This window comes from Ictalurus punctatus, chromosome 15, assembly GCF_001660625.3.
Source record: "Ictalurus punctatus breed USDA103 chromosome 15, Coco_2.0, whole genome shotgun sequence".
NCBI classification, from domain to species: domain Eukaryota; kingdom Metazoa; phylum Chordata; class Actinopteri; order Siluriformes; family Ictaluridae; genus Ictalurus; species Ictalurus punctatus.
In genome coordinates this window covers 18,263,769-18,290,428 of record NC_030430.2, presented here as the reverse complement: position 1 = coordinate 18,290,428, position 26,660 = coordinate 18,263,769, and the positions used below count along the sequence as shown (strand labels likewise).

Here is a 26,660-nt window from a genome sequence, read left to right as displayed (position 1 = left end):
TATTTTGTCCTGCTTGCAAAGTTGTTTCCGATTGATCTGCTCGATCATCCATATTTTCAGAATCTGACTTGGGCTTGAACTGACTCTAAAACCGACAACATTATTAACTTTATAATTTTTATAATTATAATGTTTATAATTGCTTTAGAAGCCTGGGAAGCTGTAGCTTTCGATTATGGTAAGAGGCATTACATTTCCAACACACATTTAGAGGTTTTTGGCCAATCACTATGTAATTGGTCAGATGGCCACTCAGAGCACTCTGGGCATTTTGGAAGGACGGGCTTTGGAGAAACCAGAACTCAATCAGAGCATTTCAGATAGACTGGGACTAGAGGTACTGCAATAATGTACAGTATGTGGGGGGGGGGAAAGAAGTTTTTTGAACATTTAAGCATGGTAACCTATTCTATTAAACCCAATAAACAAAATAATGAACTTTTATCCAATTATCCAATATTACATGTCTGTAAGAATGTGAACCTTTGCTTTCAGTTAGGGATGTGATGGTGAGGAAATTTTCCCACCGGTTAATTGACATGCGACAACACCAGTAATACCAGTATCACTGGGAGGGGGGCAATTGCTTGAATGGTGGATTCATTATTATTCTTAATTAAAAGCACAACAAAATTAAAAGCACAACAACAAATCCAAAATATTGCCAAATAGGTGCTTTTACATTTCGCTTTGAAACCAAATCTGCCACCACTGTCTTGTCAGTTAGCTCGTCTTGAGCAGACGTGTTCAGTTTAATTGTAGTGTCCGCTCTCTAACTGAACTAAATGATTTTTATTACTATGAAAAAGCAAAATGACAGTGGAGGTGGTGCCATGTGCAAGTGATGTAATCAGTGCATCGCCAAACACCATGTAACACTGGTAACAGCCGAACACCATGGAACACCGGTCACACCGACTATTGCAGCAAGCCTACTTTCAGTAATTGATGTGACCCCCTTGTGCAGCAGTAACTGCAACTAACTGTTTCCGGTAGAGGTCGACCGATTGATCGGTTTTGCTGATTAATTGGCACTGATACCCGATTGCTGGAACTGTTGGTTATCAGCAAAAATCCACACCGATAGTTTTTCCCGGTTGCCTCTGGGAAAAATTAGGCGGCTTAGAAAGATCCGCTGCCATTATACAGTACGAGAGCGGCCTCTAGAGGCGAAATAAAAAATAGCACTGATGCCACATGATGTTTGTTTTTGACACGCGAAACTACACTATGCACAGATCGGGATACTTCAGATGCGGATTTAAAACCTCAACAACGAAAGGGAGTTGTTCGGACTGTGGATCCAGTGTAGCTGCACATTGTACGAACAGAGGGTGAAGGCTCGTCCCCGCAGATAGTATTGGAGGGTGAGGACAACCAATTTGATGGCTAGACACTCCGTCTTGATCATGCTGTACTTACTCTCTCACACCGAGAGCTTGCCACTGATGTACAAATCAGGGCGCTCCTCCCCCTCCACCATCTGGGACAACACAGCCCCCAACCCTCTGTCCTATGTGTCTGTCTGCAAAACAAAGGGGAAAGAGAAATCAGGAGAATATAAGGCTGCTGAATGACAGAGTGCAGCTTTTACCTGTTTTACACTCTGCACTCTGCACAAAAGCCTTTTGGCATGTCTCCGTCCACTGGACCAGATCTGGTGCTCCTTTTTCAGTGAGATCAATCTGGTGACTTCTGAATAATTAGGCACAAATCTACTATTACAGCCAGCCAGCCCAGGAAACTGGGCCAAGACCTCCTTTTTGGTCTTGGCTCTTGGGCAGGCCGCAGTCACTGCAGTGTTATCAATTTGGGCACGCACCTGCTTATGGCCCAAGTGGAAGCCCAGATACTGTACTTCCAGTCATCCAGTCGCACATTTCTTTTGTTTTGCCGAGTCCTGCCCGTCTCAACGATCTAAGGACAGCCCTCAGATGCTGCACACTGCCAGTCATTACTAAAAATAATAATGTCAACTAAATAGGCAATGGCATAGGCAGCGTATGCATGGAGTATTCTGTCCATTGGTCACTGGAATGTTGCTGGAAAGGGTAAAAAATTTGTGTAGCCCAAATGGGGTTGGAGCGAGATATTGTAGTCAAAGGGACCAGCCAACATCCAGTTTTGAATAAAAGCAAGCTGCACCTAACTGATTGAACAGTTCGTCAATGCGGGGAATTGGGTATATGTCAAATTTAGACACCTTGTTGACTTTTCTAAAGTCCACACCATCTGCCTTGTGAACCAAGACAACTGGACTGGACCTGTCACTGTGGGACTCCTCAATTACCCCCATATCGAGCATGGCCATGTGCTCTTCCCAAACCACCTGTTTTTTGTGCTTGGGCAAACAATATGGCCGACTGTGTACCACCACCCATCGGGGCATCTTAATGTGGTGTTCTATGAGATTATTGTGACAGGGTTGGAAAATTCCACCTGCAACTTGGCAACCTCTGTGATTTGGGACGGTGAGAGGTAGTTTTCACTACCGGACCGGGGGTGATTGAGCCACCATTTTTAGATTTATCTCTGGTTCTAGCTCGTCCATCTCCAGAACAACCACTGCCAAAGCCATGTGGACTACCTCTCTCCATGGTTTAAGGAGACTGAGGTGGTAAATCAGCAGCGAACTTCCTCTATCCGTTCGCCTTACCTCATTGTTGACGTCCCAACTCGCCATGTGACTTTGAAGGGCCCTTGACACTAGGCTTGCCACGGTATCTGATCATACCGGTTATGAGGGCTGATACCGCTATGATATTTTATACCGATTTAAAGGGGGAAACATTATGAATGAAACTTACTTAATAACAGTTCCTATATCGATCTCTTAACAAAACAGCCTTAAATTATGTATAGTTGCTCTCATGATAAGTTAAATTAATGCGTTGAAAGTTATTTACCGAAGTTATTTAATTAGACGTCATGTTTAACTGACAGGAACAACTGTGTGAGGTCAGAGGAGCAGCACAAAAGTCTGTAACATATTAAACAGAACTCTGCAAAGCTATCTATATAGCCGCATTTAGAAGACAAAACGATTCAACCATTATTGGAATGACCGAATACTTGATTCCTAAAAAAGGTACCCTACTGAACATAGGCTATATTTGTTCTTATAGCACCATGTTATAGCATTATCTTGCATCCCATCAGCACTAATACTGTTATTACAGGTTTGAACTAGGGATACCATACCGGTATGAAAATTATGACATCTTGGCATGTGTGCTTGCTACTTGGTGAGCAATTTTGAGCTGGATGTGGGTAATAATATGAGCACTCTATCTCCTTGTGATAATTTCTGTAGCTGAGTACCCCGTCATACAATCGGGTTGTTCTTGGGCCTCACACAAATTCTCATGTGTTAGGTGGCTCAAGGTGTGGAGTTTTGCCCTTAGGTCCGGAATATATTGAATTGCATTTTTACTGTTAGATGGTCCCACCTCACAATTTTCTCTAATGACATCTAGGACGTGAGGGTTTTGCCTGTACAATAATTCAAATGGGGAAAACCCTGTGGAGGCTTGCAGGAGGCTCGAGCCACTTATACCAATTCCAAGTATCATCGTGAACAAACTTATGAATCGTATTCTTAAGCTTTGATTAAAATGTTTGACTAGCCCATCTATCTGTGGATGGTAAACACTGGTGCAAACCGGTTTAATCCCCAAAAACTCATACAGTTTGCAAAGATTGTGTGACATAAAGGACGTGCCCTTGACAGGCAGGATCTTTTACAGGATCCTGACTCGAGAGATAACACGGAAGAGTGTCTCAACAACCCTGTGCCGAGATGTTGTTGAGAGGCCCTGCTTCCAGATACTGCGTTGCGTAATCCACTAAAACTAACACAAAGTGATGTTCTCATGCAGTCTGTTCTAATGGCCTGATGAGGTCCATACCAATTCTTTTGAAGGGGACCTTGATCATGGATAATGGGCGCAATGGCGATTTTGGGGTGGCTGGCAGATTCACCAGCTGACATCCGCAACATGGTGCACACCACCTGTGAACATCAATGCGAATGCCTGGCCCGTTTCAGCCAGTTCAGTGTTGTATCCTGCCCCAAGTGCCCCAGCCATCAGTTTATGGAGAGCTGCCTGGAATAACATTTCCTGACAGCGCTTCAGGACCAACAATTTGGTAATTTCCTCTTTGGTTTGACTGTCCTGCGTCTCTTGGTATAACCTATCTTTAATAACTGCAAAATAGGTGTAGGAGAGCACATCGTTGGGCTGAACCCGCTGACCATTAATTACTTTCACTTGGACAAAGGTGGAACTGAGAGTTTCGTCTCATATCTGCTCCAGAGGGAAATCCAGGAGCGGGGCTCTCCCCACCCTCTGTGTCTTCCTGACGTGGAGCTGATGTTGATAGCCCAGGATTCACCTCACCAGCCAACACTGGGCCCCTCCCACACTGTGCTACACTGCTGCAGGACCCATCCACACACATTCCTCTCAACAACCTCTGAAAAGCCAGCCAAGAAACAGACACAGGGGTGGAGGGAGGGGTAGGGAAATAGTTTCAGGGAAATTGGCCCCCATTTCCATGGTGCTGGGATGGGGGCAAGGTGGGGAAAAATGGGGAAGAATGAGAGTGTTTCAGAGAGAGAGAGAGGGAAAAGGGGGGGCTCGCCTAACCTGGATGTGCCACCAAGTGGTCCTCTGCCAAATGGACTGCATCATCTAGTGATGTCACACTGGACCCATTCATGCCATCCCCTGCGGTAGTTGGGAGACAAACTGCTCCAGCATTATTTGTTCGACTGTGTATTCAGTGCCATGCTCCTCTGCCAGTAGCCACCTTCGACAGGTGTATTGGAGCTGTTGGGTGAATGTGAATGGGCGCCTGTGCTCACTAACCATCAGCGAGTGGAAGTGCTGACCGTGCTGTTCAGTGGTGCGGCCGACCCGTTGCAAAATGGCCCGCTTTAGGTCCGGGTACTCCAAAAGGTTCACGACCGGGAGCTGTTGGGCCTTGACAGTACCAGCAGCAGGTGGACTGCCCACTGTGATGGTGACCAGCTCCACGCTTCTGGGGCACGCTCAAAGAGTGCCATGAATGCCTATGGGTCGTCCTGCAGTCCCATCTTCACGTGTGTGACGTGGGGCATGGCAGTGGTGGCTGTTGGGGCTATTGATGGATTACCCACTGGCTGGGGCAGGCTCCATAGCACCTGTTGGTCCTCTGCGTGCACTTGCTCCTGCTCCGTCTGCAGCTCGTGGAGGGCCTGGTGTTGTGTCTGGTGGATGCCGGTGAGGGTTTTGACAATCGTAGCGAGTGCTGAGGACTCCATAACAGTGAATCTTCCTCAAAGACCCGGGTTTCGACACCAGTGTAACACTTTCCTGGGTTGGGTTGAGAATGAGGAGAGAAAAGGCAGGTCTGGGACAACTCAAAAGGGATGTTTATTTTCCATCTCCTTTGATCTGTTGCTCAGCTCTCAATCCCATGGCTCTCATCTCTGCACTCTTTATCCTTGCCACTGCTCTCTGAAACAGAGAACATTTGTTAGCCAAATTCTGCACAGGTGTGTGATCCTTACCACTCATTTTCTCTGCCTCCACCCTCCATTCACAGTCCTTGACCATGCCCCCGCTTCCACATATTTCATGGCTTTCCTGTCAAATCAAATGAATATATTGTTACCGACTATATACTCAATTTATCAATAAATGTTTTTTTTTCCTTCAGTGCTTCAACCACTCATACTCTTGTTACTGTTCCTGTTACTTCCCCATTTTTTTTTTTCTATAATTTCCAAATGTCGTTATACTTTTAAATTTTTTTGGAAATCTATCTTTGCACCTCTCAGCAACTGTCCTAAATTGTCTTTCTATTATCATATATATATATATATATATATATATATAAATATAAATATATATATATATATATAATTTATATTTATATATATATATATATATATTTATTTTTTTTCCAGGTCACTGCTTTACTCTTGCCTTACATTACAAGATTTTAAATGGGTAATTTTTTCCCCTCTTTTTGGTGACAGTATTTATTGCAGTTACCACAGGTCTCATTTATCATGCAATAAAAATATAGGCTCATTAAGCAAAGACATAGATTAACCAATTTCAAAGTGGCACATTGCAGTTACTATATATCTAAAATATATTGATAATTCTCAGTCATGATATAATACTGAAAATTAAATATAAGTTTAGTTTTTGTTGATACCGGCCACACACCACTTGGTCCTCTAAATTTGAAGGTGGTTGGATTCCTTTCCAATGTAAAAAAAATTGTTTATGTCCACAAAATCATGTGTAAAATTGCGTTTTTGTTTTTTATTTTTACACTATACACAGGTCTGAATAGCTCATGAATCTGTTCACCAAAATTAATTTTAAAAATCTATAATTTTTAATATTTGCTAAATACACTGTCTGCAGATATTAATACAAATTTGGAGTGTTCAAAAAAATGTATTAATCATTATGATAATTGCATTGTAAATGATTACTGGTTCAGTATTTTTTTTTAAATGGCTTCCTTTTTTTCTAGATTAGAAAAAAGCTTCTTTGTGAACTTTTTCCGAATGGTTCTGATTCAGTGAACCTTTCTTTTCTGAGATGGTTGAATAACTTTAGTCTCTTCTTGAGTTAAGATGCTCAGATGCATATAATTAAAGTTTTCCTGGAAATATTGATGAGATATGATGTCAGTATTTGCATATAAATGCTTTAGTCACCATAGACATTGTTGTTTAGTCATTATTATATGTGACTGAGATTGAGTGATTCTGTGAATCTTAGTTAATTCATGTATGTGCCATGATCAAATATTTGTCAAAAATGAATTTATATACCATAATTCACCTAACTAAAGGATGCTAAAATACTATTCCCAGCATTATATCCTTATAAATAAATAGTCAAGCAGTACTGCTTCCATATATGCATCTGCTGTTATGTATAGGAAGAAATGCTGTCAGGTGTCAAGGAACTGTAAGATGCAAGATAGTGACTGGAGTATTTTTTTTTTATTTTTCTTTGCTGCCCGCTTGTGCAGTGTGGGTGTGAAGTCCCCCCACCCCCGTGAGATCCAGCTAGAACTGGAAATTTCTTGCTACTGCTGGATCACTGCCCACTCCCACAACCCAGTCTCCGTCAGCATTGCTGAGAGAAAGTGTTGGTGGGCAGTACAGAGATGTAGCAGAGATGACAAAAGGAAGCTGTGTGGACAGCAGAATATCCAGGAAAGGCTGTTCTCTGTTAATTATTAATATTGAAGCACATTGTTTCATTCGGTTCAGTATGTTTGGGGAAATACTAATGGCTTCAAAAAAATGTGAATGGCCTTTACATATACTGCACCAAAATGAAATATTTCTTATCTAATTATTTTCTATTTATTTATTTATTTTTATTTTTTTAAAAGCAATAGGTTGTTTGTTTAGATTGTAACTAACTATAATAAGTTAGTTACTTTTACTTTGACCATGGCTACAAACTGGTTTGAGGAATGAAAACAAACTGGAAATGGAAGAAGGTGGCCTGGTCTGATGAATCACGTTTTCTCTTACATCATGTGGATGGCGGGGTGCATGTGTGTCGATTGCCTGGAGAAGAGATGGCACCAGGATGCACTATGAGAAGATGGCAAGCTGGCAGAGGCAGTTTGATGTCCTCCTGAGAAACCTTTTGTCCTGGCATTCATGTGGATGTTTCTTTGACACGTACCACCCACCTACCTAAACGTTGTTGCAGACAAAGTACACCCCTTCATGGCAATGGTATTCCTTAATGGCAGTAGATTCTTTCACCAGTGTAATGCACACTGCAAGCAATTGTTCGGGAATGGTTTCAGGAACATGACAGAGTTCAGGGTGTTGACTTGGCCTTTGAATTCCCCAGATCTCAGTTTGATCGGGCATCCAAGGGATGTCTTGGACAAACAAGTCCGATCCATGGAGGCCTTACAGGACTTAAAGGATCTGCGGCTAACGTCTTGGTGCCAGATACCACAGCTCTCCTTCAGAGGTCTTTTTTTGCTGTTTTGGTGGCACAAGGGGGACTTACACAGTATTTGTTGTTTTAATGTTATGGCTGATCAGTGTGTGTGTGTATATATACACATTGTGTATATACAGTATTGTGTATATACAGCAAAGAAATGCTGTAGAGCAAAGATTCTTCAAAAATAATTAAATTTAATTTTTCTCCATTTTAAAAAAATACGATAAAGAGCAGTAAACAGTAATAAATGAAACAAAGTCAATATTTGGTGAGATTACCCTTTGCTTAAAAAAAAGTCTCGGGTAGAATTAGTGCAGTAGTATAAGGAAATGAGCTGTAAGTTTAACTGAGCATCTTGCACAACCAGCCACGGTTCTTCTGGAGACTTTGACTGTCGCACGTGCAGCAAAATCCAGCAGCCATCATTATGTTTTTTCTCTGAAAAGTGGTCTCTTACCACTTAATATGCTGCTTTCTTTACTGACATACAAAACATTTTTCTGTAACATTTAATGTTGTGCAGGAAAATTAACGTTTGGAAATCTATAATGGTTTTGCACTAACTTGATAATGTATGTATATTGCTGATCTGTGTGTGTGTGTGTGTGTGTGTGTGTGTGTGTATGTATATTTATTTGTTTGTTTGTTTGTTTATTTATTTGGAGATTATATCGATCAACCATAACATTAAAAAATATATGTATGTATACCCTTTCTTTTCCTTCCTCAGTATTGCTGCAGCTTACATGCCTCCAAACCACAGGCGATAGTAATGTCAATCTTCAATTGGTAGGGGGCACAAAAAGGAGAGTGGCATATTTCACACATTCTCCACAAGCCTAGTGTGAATAACACAGTTGTCGCCTTGTGACTGTGACCCCATATGTGTAGTCACTACCCACAAGGGTTCCGCTACATCCTCTGGCAGTTCTTGTTAACTTGAGTGTCCCAGGTGACCTGGTGGTCATCCTCTCGATCAGAGAATAATGGTTAGATAAGTAACTTTCTGTTCTACTTACAAGAGTTTGTAATGTATCTTCATGGTGCACCTGGCCAGATAACAACAGACATCATATACATAGTGCCAAAACCATACCAAGTTAACACTGCTTCCTATTAAATATAAGAATCACTGAAGGTGTTGATACTGTTCTTTACAGTACTGAGGGTGAAAATCTACTCAATTACTCATATTGTTCTGTACCTTTAAGAAAAGTTTTGACACTATGACAAATGTAGGTTGCATTTTTAGGGAAGATTCTGAAAGAGATGCTTACAGTCGCCTCTGCAAAAACGCCAAGACACATTTTATGGTGCGAGAATTCATTTTTTTCCACATGCCTGCATTTTACCTGTATAGACATAACACAATCACAAACACTATCACAGGAGTGTGTCTGACCCCTTGTGAACAATATCTACAATATCTGATTGTAAGTTTTCAAAAATAGCAGGTGTGAATCTGCCGACTGCCAGAGCTTCATTACCACTTCAACAATGCTTGCAATTTTATCCCCCTCTGGTGGTTGATGTAAATACCCCTGTGGTGTTGGTCTGCACTAGTACATGCAACACTTTTAGGTGTTCCTGAAAATCTTGCCGCACTAGCCTCACAAATGCTTTTCAACTATGCTGATATGCAGATGTTAACCCATACTGTCTTTTGCAGGGCCAGCACTGGACCAATGCCTCATGGCACGCACACATGCTCTCGTCACCACTGACACATGCCTTTGCAATATGGCAGGCAGTTCTGCATTCAGCCAACTTAAATGGTCTGAGGTGCAGCCTTCCCAGTTTTACTACTGGGCTTCAGCATTTTCTTCTGTTAAAAAGTCTTGCAAAGTCTGTGAATGAAGCTCCCATGTCTATGAGCTGCACAGGTGTCAAATTACTCTTCTTGTAGTTGAATTTCACTGCTAGAGCTTCCACATGTGAGTTCAGGAGCTCTGTCTGACTTGGCACTTGCAGTTGTGACGGTCAGAGCTTCAATGTGCTCTTACATGTGCTTAAGAACACATGACTAAAATCAGTGCATTGTGAAATAGCTCAGTCACTCACTTACTACAAAATGGATTGTGCAATTGACCCTCTGAGTTTGGTGGAGGATCCTGCTTTAATTTTGACAAGGCAACCTTACCACCAGTTTGCAGCACATTCAGCTCCATTGAGTGCTCCTGCTTTACACACCAATCTTGAATGCTCCGATAATAAGCTACCAACACTTCCTGCTAAATAGGCCTTAAGTTCAGAGAATGAAATGCAGCCACAGATAGCACTTTAGGGTCTGTCTCTGTATGTACAGGGACTGTACTGATCTTTACAGTGATCTGTATCTGTTGCTCTCTTCACTCCATGCTGTGGTCTTGCAGCATCATAGAAATTAATTAAATACTCAGCAAATTTCTGTAGTCTCTAAAGTGGGCTTCACATATTGCCAAAGCATTATGAAAGTCACAGAACATATGAGTTTATGGACATGTTAAAACTAAGATTATTTACTCCACATATACAGAGTTCATGTTGCTACACACCAATTCAAACAGGTTAAATGTCTTGTTCAACAATACTATTAATAGTATAGTAAAGTCAAATATTAGAATTACTATGGTGTGCATCAACGCACTATATGATAGTGAAAAAACCCCCTGACAAATATGTGCTTCAGAAAATAGTTTATTCCAGCTAATGTCTTGTTATTTTAAAGATCGATTGACATTGCAGGGTGCACGGTGGCTTAGTGGTTAGCACGTTCACCTCACACTGCCAGGGTTGGGGGTTCGATTCCCGGCGCTGCCCTGTGTGTGTAGAGTTTGTATGTTCTCCCCGTGCTGCAGGGGTACTCCAGTTTCCTCCCCCGCATGTCCAAAGTGTCCGTAGTGTATGAATGGGTGAATGTGTATGTGATTGTGCCCTGCGACGGATTGTCACCCTGTCAAGCGTGTACCCCTCCTGGGATAGGCTCCAGGTTGCCCGTGACCCTGAAGGATAAGCGGTATAGAAGAGAGATGGATGGATTGACACTGCAAGGTGATGCAGGAGGTAGTAGTGTTGGTGCTTCACGGATATCTTGGGGTTCCCAGACCACACTTTGACAACCATAGCTAGCTTTAGACTAGTGACTGGCAAATTTACTAAACCCAATGACACATATGACAATACACTCCATTTTGAAAGAAAAAAAAACAAACCCACTTCAATATGTTTATATAATTAAACTAAATAAATATATATAATTAACCTATAATTTAAGGGAAAAAATGTTATTGCCAGCCAAAAGCGAAATGTTTTGAAATGTCTTGACATTTTGAAAAGCCAAAATGTGTTTGAAAAATAGATATAATTGCAGTTATTTACAGAATCTTTTTTATTGAATATCCCAGGAAATGTATTTATTTATTTTAATAGTCTTCCAGTTTGAACTGCGGCCTATACACATATACAAAATTGTTCTTTTCTACTGTGGCTTACTTTTGCTGTTAAAAACAGTGAAAAACAACACCTTTAGCTTTTACCTTTTGTATTTCACACACCACTAACACCTGTAGTCTGCAAGCATTCTTCTACTGCCCCATTACCATTGATGAGGTTAATTAAACTTCAGTAACAAATTATTTTTATAATCAAGTAATACATTTTGATAATCAACTAATCTTTCAATGTTCCAGTTAAAGTAACTAATGTAAACCACTAATAGAATTTGTCAAAATATTGCCAGAAAGATGTATATCTAAATGGTACTAAATCAGTATCCTAAAAATACATGTTGCTTTGCCATTAATGCAAAAACTGGATTAACTCCGCATGCCTTATTGAACTATTAAGCTAGTATTTCATATATTTTACTAGTATGATTTCAGAAATATTTCCTTATAATATAAATATTCTCCTTCCCTAAAACAGTGATATCAGGCTTGCACTTTTTTGAGTGATAAATCTCCTGCAGTCATCATTGAAATTTCAGTCAGCGAGCATGCGATTTCTTCTATTTTACATGCATCAGGACTGAGATCCCACAGGGTGTTTTTTCTGTCATGTGGACAGTCAGAAATGATGATCATGGGACAAAGAGAAAAAACACAGCCAGTGTGACCACAGTTTAGGTTATCACATGCTCTCATTTTGGTACTTAATTCCAGAAAGAATAGCGCACATCTCCCCCTTTTTGTTTTCTGTCGCTCACACTTTCAAGAGTGGTGAATTTGCGTACAAAAGCTTATTGTGAAACCTTTTTTCCACATTCAGTCTGACAACTTCTGACTGAGCACACTAATAATTCAAAGTGAAAGTTACAGTGGACCAACTGAAAACAGTCTCCCAATGGCTTCATTAGTGTACTATACCCAGAAGCAGTGAACTATGCAGTTTTATATTATAATATAGGCCTATCTATGCCAAGTTAAATTTTTACCCACAAGTATTCCAGGAGTAGCTAGTAGTCCTTACTGGTAAGGGTTATTGTAATAATGAATGGTTGCTTGTTGTGAGGATTTACAATGATTATTTGAGGTATTATAAGGCATGCAGGGTATTGTAATGAACACTGATGAGGGTAAATGCAAAATTAATATAAAATACTTGCTGTGTTGCTGTCTTCCTCCTTCAGCTGTTTGTTAAGAAGATGATAGCATTGCCACCTTACATCTCCAGGGTCCCCGGATTAATCCTGAGATTGTGTTACTGTTTGTGTGAAGTTTTGCATGTTGTCCTTGCCATTCTCATGGGTTTTCTTCCATTTCCCAAAACATGTCAGTAGGTGGACTGTGTATTCTAAAGTGCCCTTAGGTGTGAATGTGTGTGCGTGCAATAGACTGCCTTTCCTTCCAGGGTGTATTTGTAGATTGCACCCACAGGCTCTGGTTTCATGTCTATTGTGTTGCTTCAGGTCCCCTCAAGTTCTGTTGTATTGACAAAAATGTAAGCTAAAATAAAGCTAAAATATTGAATGTTGATAGTGATTATTTACATGGGTTTTGTGTTTTATAAACAGTGAATCCAGTAGCAGCTCCAGTGACGAGTCTCCAGCTCGATCTGTTCAGTCAGCTGCTGTACAAGCCCCTTCTTCTCAACCTCTGCCTCCACTGGATAAAGATGAGCCCCGCAAGAGTTTTGGTATCAAAGTGCAGAACCTCCCTGTGCGTTCAACAGGTAAACATCTGGAATTATTCTATGATACTGATGGTGATCATGTTTGTCACAATTTATGACACTTTTTTTTGTCAAATTTCAGATACAAGTCTGAAAGATGGTCTTTTCCATGAATTTAAGAAGCATGGAAAAGTGACATCAGTTCAGATTCACGGTGCCTCCGAAGAAAGATATGGACTTGTCTTTTTTCGTCAGCAAGAGGACCAGGAAAAAGCTCTTAGTGCATCAAAGGGGAAGCTCTTTTTTGGGATGCAAATTGATGTTACTGCTTGGACTGGCCCTGGTGAGTGAATAATTTTTTTTACTTTTTAATGGATAATGTTAAAAATGGATACAGACTAAAATTCTTTTGTCTTAGTTTAATCTGTTAAATAGAGAGCTATTTTACTCATTGTAAAAATAATATTTGTATGAATAAACTGCAGTGTCTTTAAAAACTATTTCATACCCAGTGCTATGTAAATTTAATTTTGTAAATTGACTGGTAATATAGGAGTGTGTTCAACTGACATATCTTACACGCATTGACATATTGTTCTTTATATCCTTTTACGGAATGTATACAACTTTATCATATGTAATAGATCGCAACATTTGTGCTAATTATATGTCCATGTTTTTGGGATGTAGAGACCGAAAGCGAGAATGAGTTCCGGCCACTTGATGAACGGATAGATGAATTTCATCCCAAAGCTACGCGAACACTGTTCATTGGAAATTTAGAGAAGACAACAAGTTACCATGACCTGCTTAACATCTTTCAGCGCTTTGGGGACATTGTTGTAAGTTGAATTTAAGTTTTAGGAAAAATTGCTTTTCAGTGTTGTATTTTGGTCTCACATTAGTTTAACAGTCAACCTATTTCTTCAATTAATTGAAATTGAAATGCTATTGATGATATGAGACATGTTTACCTTATCTGTCCTCTACAGGATATTGATATAAAGAAGGTAAATGGTGCCCCACAGTATGCATTTCTACAATACTGTGACATTGCTAGTGTCTGCAAAGCAATAAAGAAAATGGATGGCGAGTACCTTGGCAGCAATAGGTTAAAGGTGAGGATTAAAATGTGTACTTTATTGTTAATTTTTAAGACCGGGATCCTGGAAATATTTGTATGAACTCTGTTGTTGTGCTCGTCAAGTTTAATTCACTGGTTTAATATGGGCGTGGTACTGTTTTGGTTGGACATAAACAATTTTTTTCTGGTTATTTCAGGAGTCTTTTATTGATTGGACACTACTGCAGCATTCCTAACCCAACCCATTTTTATTTATTTTTTACTTGTAATTAATGTTTTCTTTATTTCTTTGTTTTACAGTTAGGATTTGGAAAAAGTATGCCTACCACATGTGTATGGTTGGATGGCCTGGCTTCCAACATCACAGAACAGTATCTTACAAGACATTTTTGCCGTTATGGACATGTTGTTAAGGTACTCACTCTTCCTAAAAATAATTTCAGTTTAATCTCATGATTCCAATTTCTCATTATTACTTTTCTGGCTTCACTAGGTTGTGTTTGACAGACTGAAGGGAATGGCCCTCGTCCTTTATAACAATATTGAATGTGCACAGGCTGCAGTAAAGGAAACCAAGGGATGGAAGATTGGGGGTAACAAAATTAAGGTGCACAAGCACATTAGGCTATTAAGTGTATATAAAATATACTTTCATTTATTTTTATAGTGTTTTTCATTTGTGGTTTCTCAATGTTCTTGTTTTGTTGTTTTTTACATCAGTTGTCAATATTATTTTTTTAGGTTGACTTTGCCAACCATGAGAGTCAGATGGCTTTTTACCGTTCAATGCAAGCATCAGGACAGGACATCAGAGATTTTTATGATATCCTTTCTGACCGTCGGTTAGTGAAATTGTGTTGTTTTTTTTGTTTTTTTTCTTAAATCATAAAATCATTGTTGTTTTTTCCACTTTTATGTTGAGTCATAATCATTAGAAAAACACGTAACGGCACACTTTTTCCTCCCTTTTTCAGAGATGACCGGAGACCACTCTATCATGAATTCTCCACCGAACGGGCATGCTATGAAAATGTGAGAACTCCTGGAACCTATGTCGAAGAGCTGCGTCGCAAATATTCTGCCAGAAGTCGAGAATTTTACACAGAATGGGATCCCTACACAACGGACTACTGTGACTCAAGATATTATGATGAGCCTTGTGAATTCAGAGACTACCGAGACCCTTATGAGCAAGACATAAGAAAATACAGCTACATGCAGCGAGAACGTAATAGAGACAGAGAACGCTGTGAAACAGACCGAGAACGTGATCATAGCCGACGGACAGCTGAACACAACCAAAGTCCATCTCATCCACGTCGTCCTTCTAGCCCTACTGCTTCCCCTGTTCTAACTGAACGCCTAGTTAGTGACTCTGAACATCATATTTATAGTCGCTCTTCTGAGAGAAGTGGCAGTTGCAGCTCGATTTCTCCACCACGCTTTGAAAAGCCGGACAGAATTCGTTTGGAGCGGTACAATAAAAGTGATAAACTTGAGAAGGAAAGGCCACTCTTTGAAGCAGATCGTGGAAATGGGGGAGAAAAAGAAAGGCGAGCTGGACGTAAGGAAAAGGACAGAACTGAGAAGCACAAATTAAGGAAGTTAAAACTTTCATCTCCTAGTGTTCCATCATCTGAGACAGACCTTGAACCTGACAGGGAGGCTAGCCCTGATACAGCCCAGCGTAATTCTAGCAAAACTCTAACCAAAGAAAAAGAATCTGGAAAAGAAAAACTAGCTCTCCCACCATGTGTTGTCCATTTAACGCGTGTCAAAGAAAAGGAAGGAAAGTTTGTTGACCATGCCGTTGTTGAGAAACAAAGAATAAAGGCTGGCAGTGATAATGTCAATTCTCCAACTCCACCACCCTTGGCTGATCACAAGACTGTGTTACATCGAATAGAAATTCAAAGTAGAGAGGTCTTTAAACATGGAAAAATGCCAAAAGATAAATGTTTGGCTAGCCAAGTAGAGATTGTAGATAAAGAAGGCAAAATCAAAGGCAGAAAATACCTTAAAGATGAGCCTGTATTTGAAAAAAGCAATTCTGATGCTGATCGCTTAGCTGCTCGAAAGAGGCGTTTTGAGGAAGAAACAACAAGAGCTAATCAACTGAGAAGGGTAAGCCAGAATGAAGATGAAGGGCGATTTGGACTGAAGTGGCTGGGCAGTATTCATTTCTCAAAGGGGCTAGAAGAGGACAAGAAATTTGCTCAACTTGAGATGCCCAAGCGAGAGAGCAGAATTGATAAGAAAGAATGTATGGTTACTTTAAGAACCACAAGTGAAAGGCCAGACTCAGAAATGAGCAAAAATCTTGGTCACAATATAGACCTGCAACTTAGGGAACTGGCAGAGGAAGCAACAGATCCTATAAACGATCTTGATCAGAGGATGCATGATTTTGGAGCAAAGGATCAGCAGTGCCTCAGTCTTAATGTGTCTGATACCAAAAACTTAGAAATGGAACAGCACTTAATTGACCTTAAAAGGCACTCTGCATTGCATCAAATAGATGCACTGAATAGTGATGAAAGGTTGCTCTTTGACCTCGACCACTCACAAAGCTGTAGAAAACAAATGGAGCAAAACCGTCAGCTCCAGCAGCATCTACAAGACTGTGACAATACAGATAAAACTGAAAGTGCACTTAGCACTGATGTGCAAGACTTTGATCGGCAAAGTCCTGTACATGTGTTAGGTAGACCCCCTCAGGATGTTACTGATGTTTCACTTCCACTCAAACGAAAGAGGTCAGAAACATTTGATTATCATTTTATCACTAATAAAGAGTGCAGTTATCAGGGTTCCAGGGAACTAAATGATGATTCTGAAAGGAATATTACCTCTGCCTTAGATGATGAGGATTTGCCTGCTGACTCGTTACATTTGACACATGCCGATAAAGCAAAAGACAAATTTAAACCAGAAAACAACTCACACTGGGTTGGATTTAAATGCAATAATCACAACACTGTCACAGACATGGAGTTATTCAAGGCTAAGAAATCACTAATTGGGAATGAGGGTCTGGGTTGGGAGAGTAAAATGAAACAGGACACGCTGAAAGAAATTAGCTTTCCCAGCACCATTGTGAAACGTGAAAGCATTAGAAAGCGCCTTGTACATGAACTGGAACCTGGAGAGGTTCGGTCAGACTCTGATGATGATGAAGATGATGATGATGATGATGATGATGATGAATATGGTAATTACACACACATGTCACTAAAGCTGGACACTTCCCACAAAAGAGAATGTGAGGGAAAAGTTTTGGACCTCAAGCTCTCGGGTTCCTTGGAAAAAAACAAGTTCTATGAATTTGCACTGGATAAGACAATAACACCAGACACAAAAGCCTTGCTTGAACGGGCTAAGTCTCTCTCTTCATCAAGGGAAGATAATTGGTCTTTCCTTGGCTATGACTCACGGTTCACAAGCTTTCGAAATTGCACAGACAAAGAGAAAGTTGAGCCCACACCAAGACCTATTCCATCCTGGTATATGAAAAAAAAGAAAATCCGGTCTAACTCTGAAAGAAAGCTTGATGACAAAAAAGAAGACCCAAAGCTAGAAGAACAAGAGAGTGGAGAACTATTTGCCTCTCGTTTTCTGCACAGCTCTATCTTTGAGCAGGATTCAAGACGTCTTCGACATCTTGAATGCAAAGACGGTGATCCTGAGATTGGACTCGGTAAAGAGAAGGCTATAATCACTGTAGAAAAGACTGAGACTGTAGGAGCAGACCTAGTGCAGGAGCCCACAGTGCTGTTCCATAACCGATTTTTGGAGCTACAGCAAAAAAAAGACAAAGACCAAGAATCACACTCTGCTGAAAAAAACACTGATGCTGAGACAGTTGAAAAAAATACTGTGCCAGATCAAGAACAAGTTCAGTCCCCTAAAGAAACTGATGTTGTGATTGGTTTAAAATCAGTATGCCCTTCTTTAACGGAATCTCTCCTGAACCCCACAGAGACATTTGTGCACCAAAATAAGCCAACCTGTCCTGTTACTGAGTCATCATTGTTACCAGTTATAGATGAGAAATTTGAAGATACTCAAATAGTCTCCCATCAACTGTCCAGCCCAACGAATGACATTAAAGCAGCTCTTGCTGTTAGCACACCACCTTTCACAAAGATGGACAACACTGAAGTAGAGCCTGAAGAGGAAATTTATGAACACAGAGGAATTGCGGTGAACATCTTAGCTGCGGAGCAGAATGTTGATGTAAAACCACCAACGCCTGGTGCATGCTTAGGTAATTTGGAGGCAGAGTCTGATTCTGCTGAGTGTCTGTCTCCTATTCCAGCTAAGCTTAAAGATGTACATGTGCCTCTTAAGGTAGAACTGGCTGAAGAGAAACCAGAATATCTTGATTGTAATTCTCATCAGAATGTGGAGTCATCTCTGGAGATGCAGTTAGTGGTCTCTGAACCTGAGGTTGAACCAACACAACCAGCACGGAAACAAACTAAGAATAAAAAAGCAAAAGCAAACCCATCATCATTATTACCCATGCTGCCATCTCAACCAGCTAGCATTGAGAAACCAGCAATACGAAAGAGTGAACGGATTGACAGAGAAAAGCTGAAAAGGACATCATCACCAAGAGGAGAGGCAACAAAAATCATATCTGACTCCAAAAGCTCTTCCAAATCACCTGTTTATGCAACAGATTTGGAGCAGATCAATGACCCAAACATGCCCCATGGCAGAACACGGCAGCGTCGGAATGTTCGATCCGTTTATGCGACACCACATGAGGATGAGGCGCATCAACAGCAAGGCAAAGATTTTGCTGAATCTTCGCGTTCCATGCGAAAGCGTGCTGATAAAGAATCTGTAGAGCAGGATGTATCGACTCCACCAGCCAGCACAAGGAGAGGCCGTCCACCAAAAACACGTAAAAGAATGGATGTTGTGTCTTCAATGAATGGGGAGCAGACAAAAACACCTGAAGTTGATGACACTAATATCAAAGAGTCTGGAAAATGTGGCGAAATGACTAAAATTGCAGAAGGATGGCGTTCTCCTCGCTCTCAAAAGGTTCAGGCAATAGTTAGAGCTGGACAGAGCAGAAAGCCAGCTAAAACAGACAAACCATCAGAAGCAGATATCTCTGAAAGCTTGAAGTCCCAAGTTAAAGCAAAAGATGATACTCCCTCACTGGAAAAAGTGGATAAAAAGTCTGAAACAGATCTGATGAGCAAACCACAGATGTCTGAAATAAGTGTGAATGTCAAGGTGCCGAGATTGACACGCAATACCAAAACAATTCCTATTGATAAGTCAGTTAATCTTAAAAACCTTGTTATTGATCTTAGTGGGGATGCAGTTAAAGATGCACTGTATTCTGGGGATGAGAGCAGTCAACACTGTCAAGATCCTTCAAAGAAAACTAAAACAGAATTATCTGTTAAAGAGGACTCTACAACTGCAAAAGACTTCAAAGTTGTAGATGATCTCAGCCCAGATGAGAGGGAAGAAGTTCTCTCAGATGTGGAGCCTCCTGCTGAGCCAGAGGAAGTGTTCCTTGCCCGTCAGATGGAATTAGAGAGAGCAGTGGAAAATATTTCTAATCTATCAGTTGAGCAACCACCACCCTACAAGGAACCATCTTGTCAACCTCCTGTTGTATTAACACCGGTTGCAGCAGAGTCAGATCAAACTGAGGTAGAAAAGCCTGCCAATCCTGCAAGTGAAACTGAGCTTGCTGCTGCAATAGATTCAATTACTACTGAGAATATTTCTGCTGATGCAGATGGATTTCACACTCCTCCTACATACACATCACTCCATCCAACATCACTCGTCTTGCCCACTTCAAATGAGGCCATAGAACCAGTCACAGGCTTGGTTATAAAGAGTGTAAAAGATTTTGAGCCAAGCAGTAGTTTGATTCCACATTCAAAGTCATCTCAACTAACAGTTGTTACTGAATGTCCACCATCTGAGGTACCCAAGAAGGGAGGAAGACCTCGACTTAAAACAAATCCAAAGAAATCCAAAGGTCGAAAGTTTTCTGCCAACAGAAAATCAGATGTGATCTCACATGCAGTATTGGAAGCTGAATTGGCAGCAGTTAAACTACCTGAGTCCATTCCTGAAGACATGCAAACTGCCAATCCTAAAACAGCCACTTCAGCTGCAGCAGCTACTGTAGTCACTGTGGCTGCTGCATGTAAGCATGATGTTGCATCAGTGGTGACCTTAAACACTCCAAAGGAGGCAGAACAACCTGCTGTAGACCAGCCTGAACCTCAAGAATCAGCCTTTCATTCTGGAACTAATAGTCCTTCATATTTAAGGTCACCAGAACCATTGTCAGAACCAGTAGCACCTGCTCTTACCCCACCATCAACCTGCCTAAATGTAACACCAGCTCATTCAGCTAAGGTTCCTCACACAACCCCAGACTGGGTGACCAGGACAGATGAGAAAGTGATACCTCCTATACACAAAGCTGCTGTAGTTGCAACAGCACCAACTGTGGTAGTAGGCAGTCACTCTGCAAATACTGCAATTCCCCCTGACACAAAAGCCTCTGATATTGATCCCAGCTCTAGCACCTTAAGGAAAATTCTAATGGAGCCAAAATATGTATCTGCTTTAAACAGCAGTTCTGTGCCAAGCACACTGCTCACAACATCATTAACAGACCCTAGAATGTCCCAGAATGAGAGTTTACCTGTTATAAAATCCTCAGTACTTAAGGATAGACCCAGTCCTGTAACACCAATTACACCTCAAATGGTGCCTCCACAACAACCTCCTCCACAACCCAATGAAACTCTGAATATCTTTCAGGAAAAAATGGGCAACACAGTCATCTCTTCTACTGCTACCTCTGTCATTAGTCGAATTCCTTTGCCCTTTGATTTTGACAACACCCCACGTATCTCTTTGAGCAACCGCAGCTCTGGACTGTCTCAGCCCAAGCACAAGTATCGTTTTGGCATGAATGACAACAATAGGTACCGTGGACTCTCAAATTCTGATGAGGGACGATCTTCTGATAGCACACCTAGTAACCCAGGCTCAGGTCCTGGTTTGAGGGTAAACACCTCAGAGGGTGTGATGGTACTAAGTTATTCAGGGCAAAAGACAGAGGGTCCCCAGCGTATTGTTGCTAAAATTAGCCAAATCCCACCAGCAAGTGTAGTTGACATTGAATTTCAGCAGTCTGTTTCAAAATCTCATGTGAAACAAGAGCAACTTCAACCTCAGCCATCTACCCCTAAAGCATCCCAGACACCCACAGCTCAAGGACACACAGGTGCTATATTAAGCACCCAGGGGTTCAATGCCCAGCCTGTCATTTCCTCCATAAAAAAGGAAGGTCCTGTTTCTGATAAATCTGAATCATCTTCTCATATTGGTTCACAGGGTGCTCCTTTGAAAACATTCCAACACATTAGTTCCAGTCACCAGGTATTGAGATACAATCCATCTATATTACAGCAACATCATGTTAAAAAAGTATCTGTTGTAGAATCTGTTTCAGCGAAAGCCGACATTAAACAATCACAGTCCTTCAATCACAGCCCAGTTTTAAGTCCACACCCCTCCCCTTTGCCAGGAAATCACATTTCAAGTCCAGCTACTCCTAATGATAGATTGGTCTGTCATCAAAAACATGAGTTACATTGTCCAAGGACATTGGTCTCTCCATTCTCTAAAGTATGCCCACCTAGTACCTCAGTAGGCTTGGGGGTAAGCGGGCCTAACCATGTGACAAAGGTACATCATCCTGAGCAGTCCGTCATTATGCACCCTCACAGTGCCACACAATCAGTCACAATTGGTCAGTTGTCCCAAGGAAATGTCAGAATGAATACTCCTCCTCTAGCTGGAATTAACTATGGAATACGTACAGACGCCCTTTCCTCCCCAACATCTACTCCTCCACAACGCACCACTACACCCCAACCAGTAATAATGAGAGAGAGGCTGTTGAAGCAACATGCAAGTGCTGGCCAGGTTAGTGGGGCAAATGAAAATGATGTGCGACACTTCCATCAAGGAACACACAGGACATCTTTGGCCCAGTTACACTCAGATGTTGTGGTAATGCAGCCTGAATACAAAGGGATACATCATGGAGGGTTGCATTTGGATCACTACAACAGAGACTTGCGTGCACTTATGCCCCAACAGTTAACAGAGCACCCAGGTGTTCTTGAAGCTCACAAGGCTCAAACACCAGAGCCTCCTTCATTGTCATCACCTTCACATATATCTTCAGCATCTTCAAAATCTCCCTCTGTTAAGAATCCTCCATTGACTCTGAGAGACTCACCAAAGGCATTGGAGGTGAAAATGTCTCATTCTCCTCATTCAGAGAATAGAGTAATTGGTCATAATCCTGGCTCAGTCATTTCTGCTCAAGGAGTACAGCGGATACATCCTGGCAGTCCTGGCTCCATGCCTGAATGTTATAGAGAAATACATGGCTTCCATTCCCAACTACCTGGCTCCTCAGTCATTGGGATTAACATGGCTAATTATGGCATTGCACCATCACAGGTGAGTAATCATAGTGTAACTAAATGGTAGGAAAAGTGTTTTAGTTGTTCTGTTATGTTCACAAAATTCAGGTTTAAAATCATACACTTAAAATTTCAGTAAGCAAATTAAACCGCTACATTTTAAAAACAATTTTATGTATCCTTTTCAGAGATCCCAGGAAGGTGAACACAGATCTAAACCTGCCCATATTGCATCTGGTGGACAACTTAGGGAAACCACACTTACCATGCTACATGTTAGGCATCCAGGCTCAATGGATATGTCTCATGTACATCGGATCCAGGACGAGACCACTTCTCCTGCTTACAACTCTCCAACTGCCATTACACCCAAATTGGAATTATCTCACTCTTTACAGAAGGGACTTCAGTGTCTTTCATCAGGGCCCATTTCACTACTTCCTTCAGCACCATCCAATATAAGACCAGATATAAAATCTGACAGTGCTGGGCACACATCGGTTGACATGGTTCAACTGCTGAAGGTAAGTTCATTATATTAGCAATATCTATTTGGATCATAGAGAATTCATTGGACATTGATTGTGTTTTAAGAACAAATACTTATGTGTAACTGTTGTGCTTTCTGGCTTTTTCTCTTTGAGCAGAAGTATCCTATTGTATGGCAAGGTCATTTGGCACTCAAGAATGATAGTGCTGCAGTCCAGTTACACTTTGTTTCTGGTAATAATGTCCTGGCTCACCGTTCACTGCCTCCTTCAGAAGGCGGTCCTCCTCTTCGCATTGCACAGCGAATGCGTTTAGAAGCTTCCCAACTTGAGGGAGTTGCAAGGAGAATGACTGTAAGCATAGTTGCTTCCTTTAACAACTGTAATTACATTTGAAATATGCATATGTATACTTTTGGATTATGCAGTCGCAGTTGTAAATATATATGGTGAGGAAACATTTTAGAGCAAGGTTATCAAAATCAGGGCCGCATGCATATTTACATTTGTGGTTTCCCTCTTCCAGCACCCAAAGTCCAGCACTATAAGGCCTTGGTAGTTAGGTTATGAGTTAAATGGGGTAGAATGCAAAAACACTGCAATGCTGTGGTCTCCAGGACTGGAGTCTGACAATAAAATTTTCTGCTTCCATTCCTAGCTTGAGGATGATTACTGCCTCCTGTTGGCGTTACCTTGTGGTTTGGACCAAGACGATGTACTCATACAGACCCATGCTCTCAAAACCTGTTTTATCACATACCTGCAAGCAAAACAAGCTGCTGGGATTATCAATGTTCCCAACCCAGGCTCCAATCAGGTAAACACAGCTGAAGAGCAGTCTGCATACATCTAAACCTGTTCTATTTAGAAAAATGCTTCTTCCAATAGCCAGCTAGAAGATTTTGTTACCCATTTATAAACCGTGCTAATTGTTACAATGAAGAACATTCCAATTTTCAATAGCAAATATTGATATAAATATTGACCTAATCCTAATTCATATGTCTTTACTAATGAGAAGTTTGTTTTCCTTCTCTCCTTTAGCCAGCCTATGTTGTCCAAATATTTCCTCCTTGTGAATTTTCTGAGAGCCACTTGTCTCACCTCGCTCCAGACCTCCTCAAGAGCATTTCCAGCATCTCACCACATCTCATGATTGTTATTGCGTCTGTGTAAGACTTTCCAGAAAGAGTCCATTTCCTTAAATAGGAATTATGCCAACACCAGCTAAACACCATTCTGCAAAATGCCTCAATGGATTTACTCCTCTGTGATCTTTACTCATGCACTCATTCTTCTTGGTTCTTTCACCAAATCCTTTATTCATTATGTGATTTCATTATCCATTTAACTCAAGGTCAAGCATACACAGTAGTATCTTAAGCTTTGTAATGATCAATTTTCTGATCATTTTATTGTTTTCATTGCTATTTTGAAAGTTTGAACGTGTATCTTTTTATTTTATTTTATTATTATTTTTTTTTTAGATAAACTCTTTTAAAGACATTGGACTGAGAAACAGTTGATTTTTATTTCATTGAAATAATGATTGTGATTTATTATTTTTAATAACTTCTTAAGAAGATGGAACAGATCAATCATTGCACTATGTTAAGGAAATTAAAAAATGGCTAATCGAATATGTAAGATTTTGTACAGATTTGAATATTAATGTGGTGCATATTATGACATACTTCTTTCACCAGCCATGTGTGTTTGAAAATGAAAAAGATTAAGCTGGAGAGAGAGTGCATTTTTTGCGAATTGTTGGAAAGCAATCTATGATAAATTTGTTGTATGTACTGCATCTACTGTCCAGTCTTCAGTCAGTAATTCCATGACATTTTTAAAAACAACTCTCAGTGTAAACTCTTACTTCCCAAAGGGACAGAGTAATTGTGAGTTGTAGAGTTTACACTTGATGCCTCAATAGGGTATTGTATGTACATTTTTCTCTTTCTATTCAAAACTTGAGGTAATTTGGGTGACGTGGGACTGTGTATATATTATAAATATTTAAATACTTTCAGAGCAGGCCCTGTGAATATATAACAGACGTTGCCATAAAACTAAATTTCATCAGTATCACTCAAATTGCATGTTTTTTTTTAATCAGTTCAGTGCCAAATTTTTTAAAGGAAAAAAAATAAAACTTTATTTTTAATACTTTGTACTTGTCACTGGATATTTTAAAATTTTGCTTTCACTTTTACTCATTTCATATATTTGTGGTCTCCTATCTCTATGTTCTGTTATATATTCTTTTTACTTTAAAATTTTTGTCAAATATATTACTCCTTAAAGTGAATTCCTTTTCTTTTTTTTTTTTTTTTTTTTACCTTTTATTAGAAAGTCCTCTGAATGCTGACCTGTGCCCTGGAGGTGGTCAAAATGTATTTGTTAAGAAAAATGTTTGTTTGTTTGTTTTGTTTTGTTTTTTAAATGTACAAATGTTCTCACATGCCTTTTCTTCTGCTGCCTGTCTCCTTGAGCCAAGATGTAAATATTCATTTATTCTGTGTATGTCATAATTTTATTTTCATCTTTTTCAGAGTTGTTATTTTGTTTTGTAAAACAGAACAAAACAGTCTGAAGAAACAGAACTAAGAGTAAAGCGATGCAGAAATTAAAGCATGTGTCTCACATTGCAGTTTCAGCTGCAAATTGTTGGCTCATGAAAACAATGAAGGCACTTAAATTTTTTTCTAAGCAAATTTTAAAAAACATGTCAAAATACCAAAATGAAAAAGAAGCAGCTCTTAAAATTTTGTCTGTAATTTTTTTCATTGTTGTGAGTGTATGTTTCTGTTCCTCTATGAGGACATTAAAAAACATTGTTGGGAAACACTTCAACAGATCATTAAATGGTCATTCATTATCTACGTTTTTGAGTGTTTGCTTAACATTTTATTAAAACGTTATATTTGAGTGTGTGTGTGTGTGTGTGTGTGTGCGCATGTGTGCCTTGCGATGGGTTGGCATCCCGTCTAGGGTGTCTCCCGCCTTGTGCCCTGAGTCCCCTGGGATAGGCTCCAGGCTCCCCATGACCCTATGTAAGATAAGCACTACAGAAGATGGATGGATTTTAAAGCATATACATGCAGTATATACAATTTGAGGAGCATAATTATTCTTAAGTGATAAAAATGTCAGTACGCTAAAGCATCCCTTGTACTCTATATATGTCTGTGTGTATATATTTATAATATATATAATTTGCAATTGCAAACGCAGAACCAGATGGTGGCGATAAAGCGCTTCTATACCTCTTTCTGTTTTGGGAAGCTCAATGCTTCTGAGGCTGTAGGATTTCGAGGAAGGAGTAGTTGATGAATTATAATTATTACTGAAGTTCCTGCTGTAGCTCCAGTTCCTAGTTCCTATGTCCTTATCTCAGCTTTTCTCTGCATCTTTGCTTTCTGTTCTTTTGTTTTGTGGTACACTGTGGAAAATAACTGGTTCTTGCTGCTACCAACATCCACTCGATGGCAGTGTTACACAAAAACTCTTA

At 40.3% G+C, this 26,660-nt stretch overlaps 1 protein-coding gene across 1 annotated transcript in view; it reads left to right on the top strand.

Annotated features, from left to right (window-relative positions):
* The window catches only part of spen (spen family transcriptional repressor), a 37,405-nt gene extending 11,378 nt beyond the window's left edge, over positions 1-26,027 (top strand). The window contains exons 4-15 of the mRNA XM_017486991.3: positions 12,982-13,139; positions 13,222-13,422; positions 13,770-13,921; positions 14,072-14,197; positions 14,464-14,577; positions 14,657-14,770; positions 14,905-15,005; positions 15,138-22,698; positions 22,850-23,185; positions 23,309-23,503; positions 23,808-23,966; positions 24,194-26,027. Of these exons, the coding sequence (XP_017342480.2) occupies positions 12,982-13,139; positions 13,222-13,422; positions 13,770-13,921; positions 14,072-14,197; positions 14,464-14,577; positions 14,657-14,770; positions 14,905-15,005; positions 15,138-22,698; positions 22,850-23,185; positions 23,309-23,503; positions 23,808-23,966; positions 24,194-24,325 (9,349 nt within the window). The 3' untranslated portion in view covers positions 24,326-26,027. The remainder of the gene's footprint in view (positions 1-12,981; positions 13,140-13,221; positions 13,423-13,769; positions 13,922-14,071; positions 14,198-14,463; positions 14,578-14,656; positions 14,771-14,904; positions 15,006-15,137; positions 22,699-22,849; positions 23,186-23,308; positions 23,504-23,807; positions 23,967-24,193) is intronic.
* The last annotated feature ends 633 nt before the right edge of the window (positions 26,028-26,660 follow it).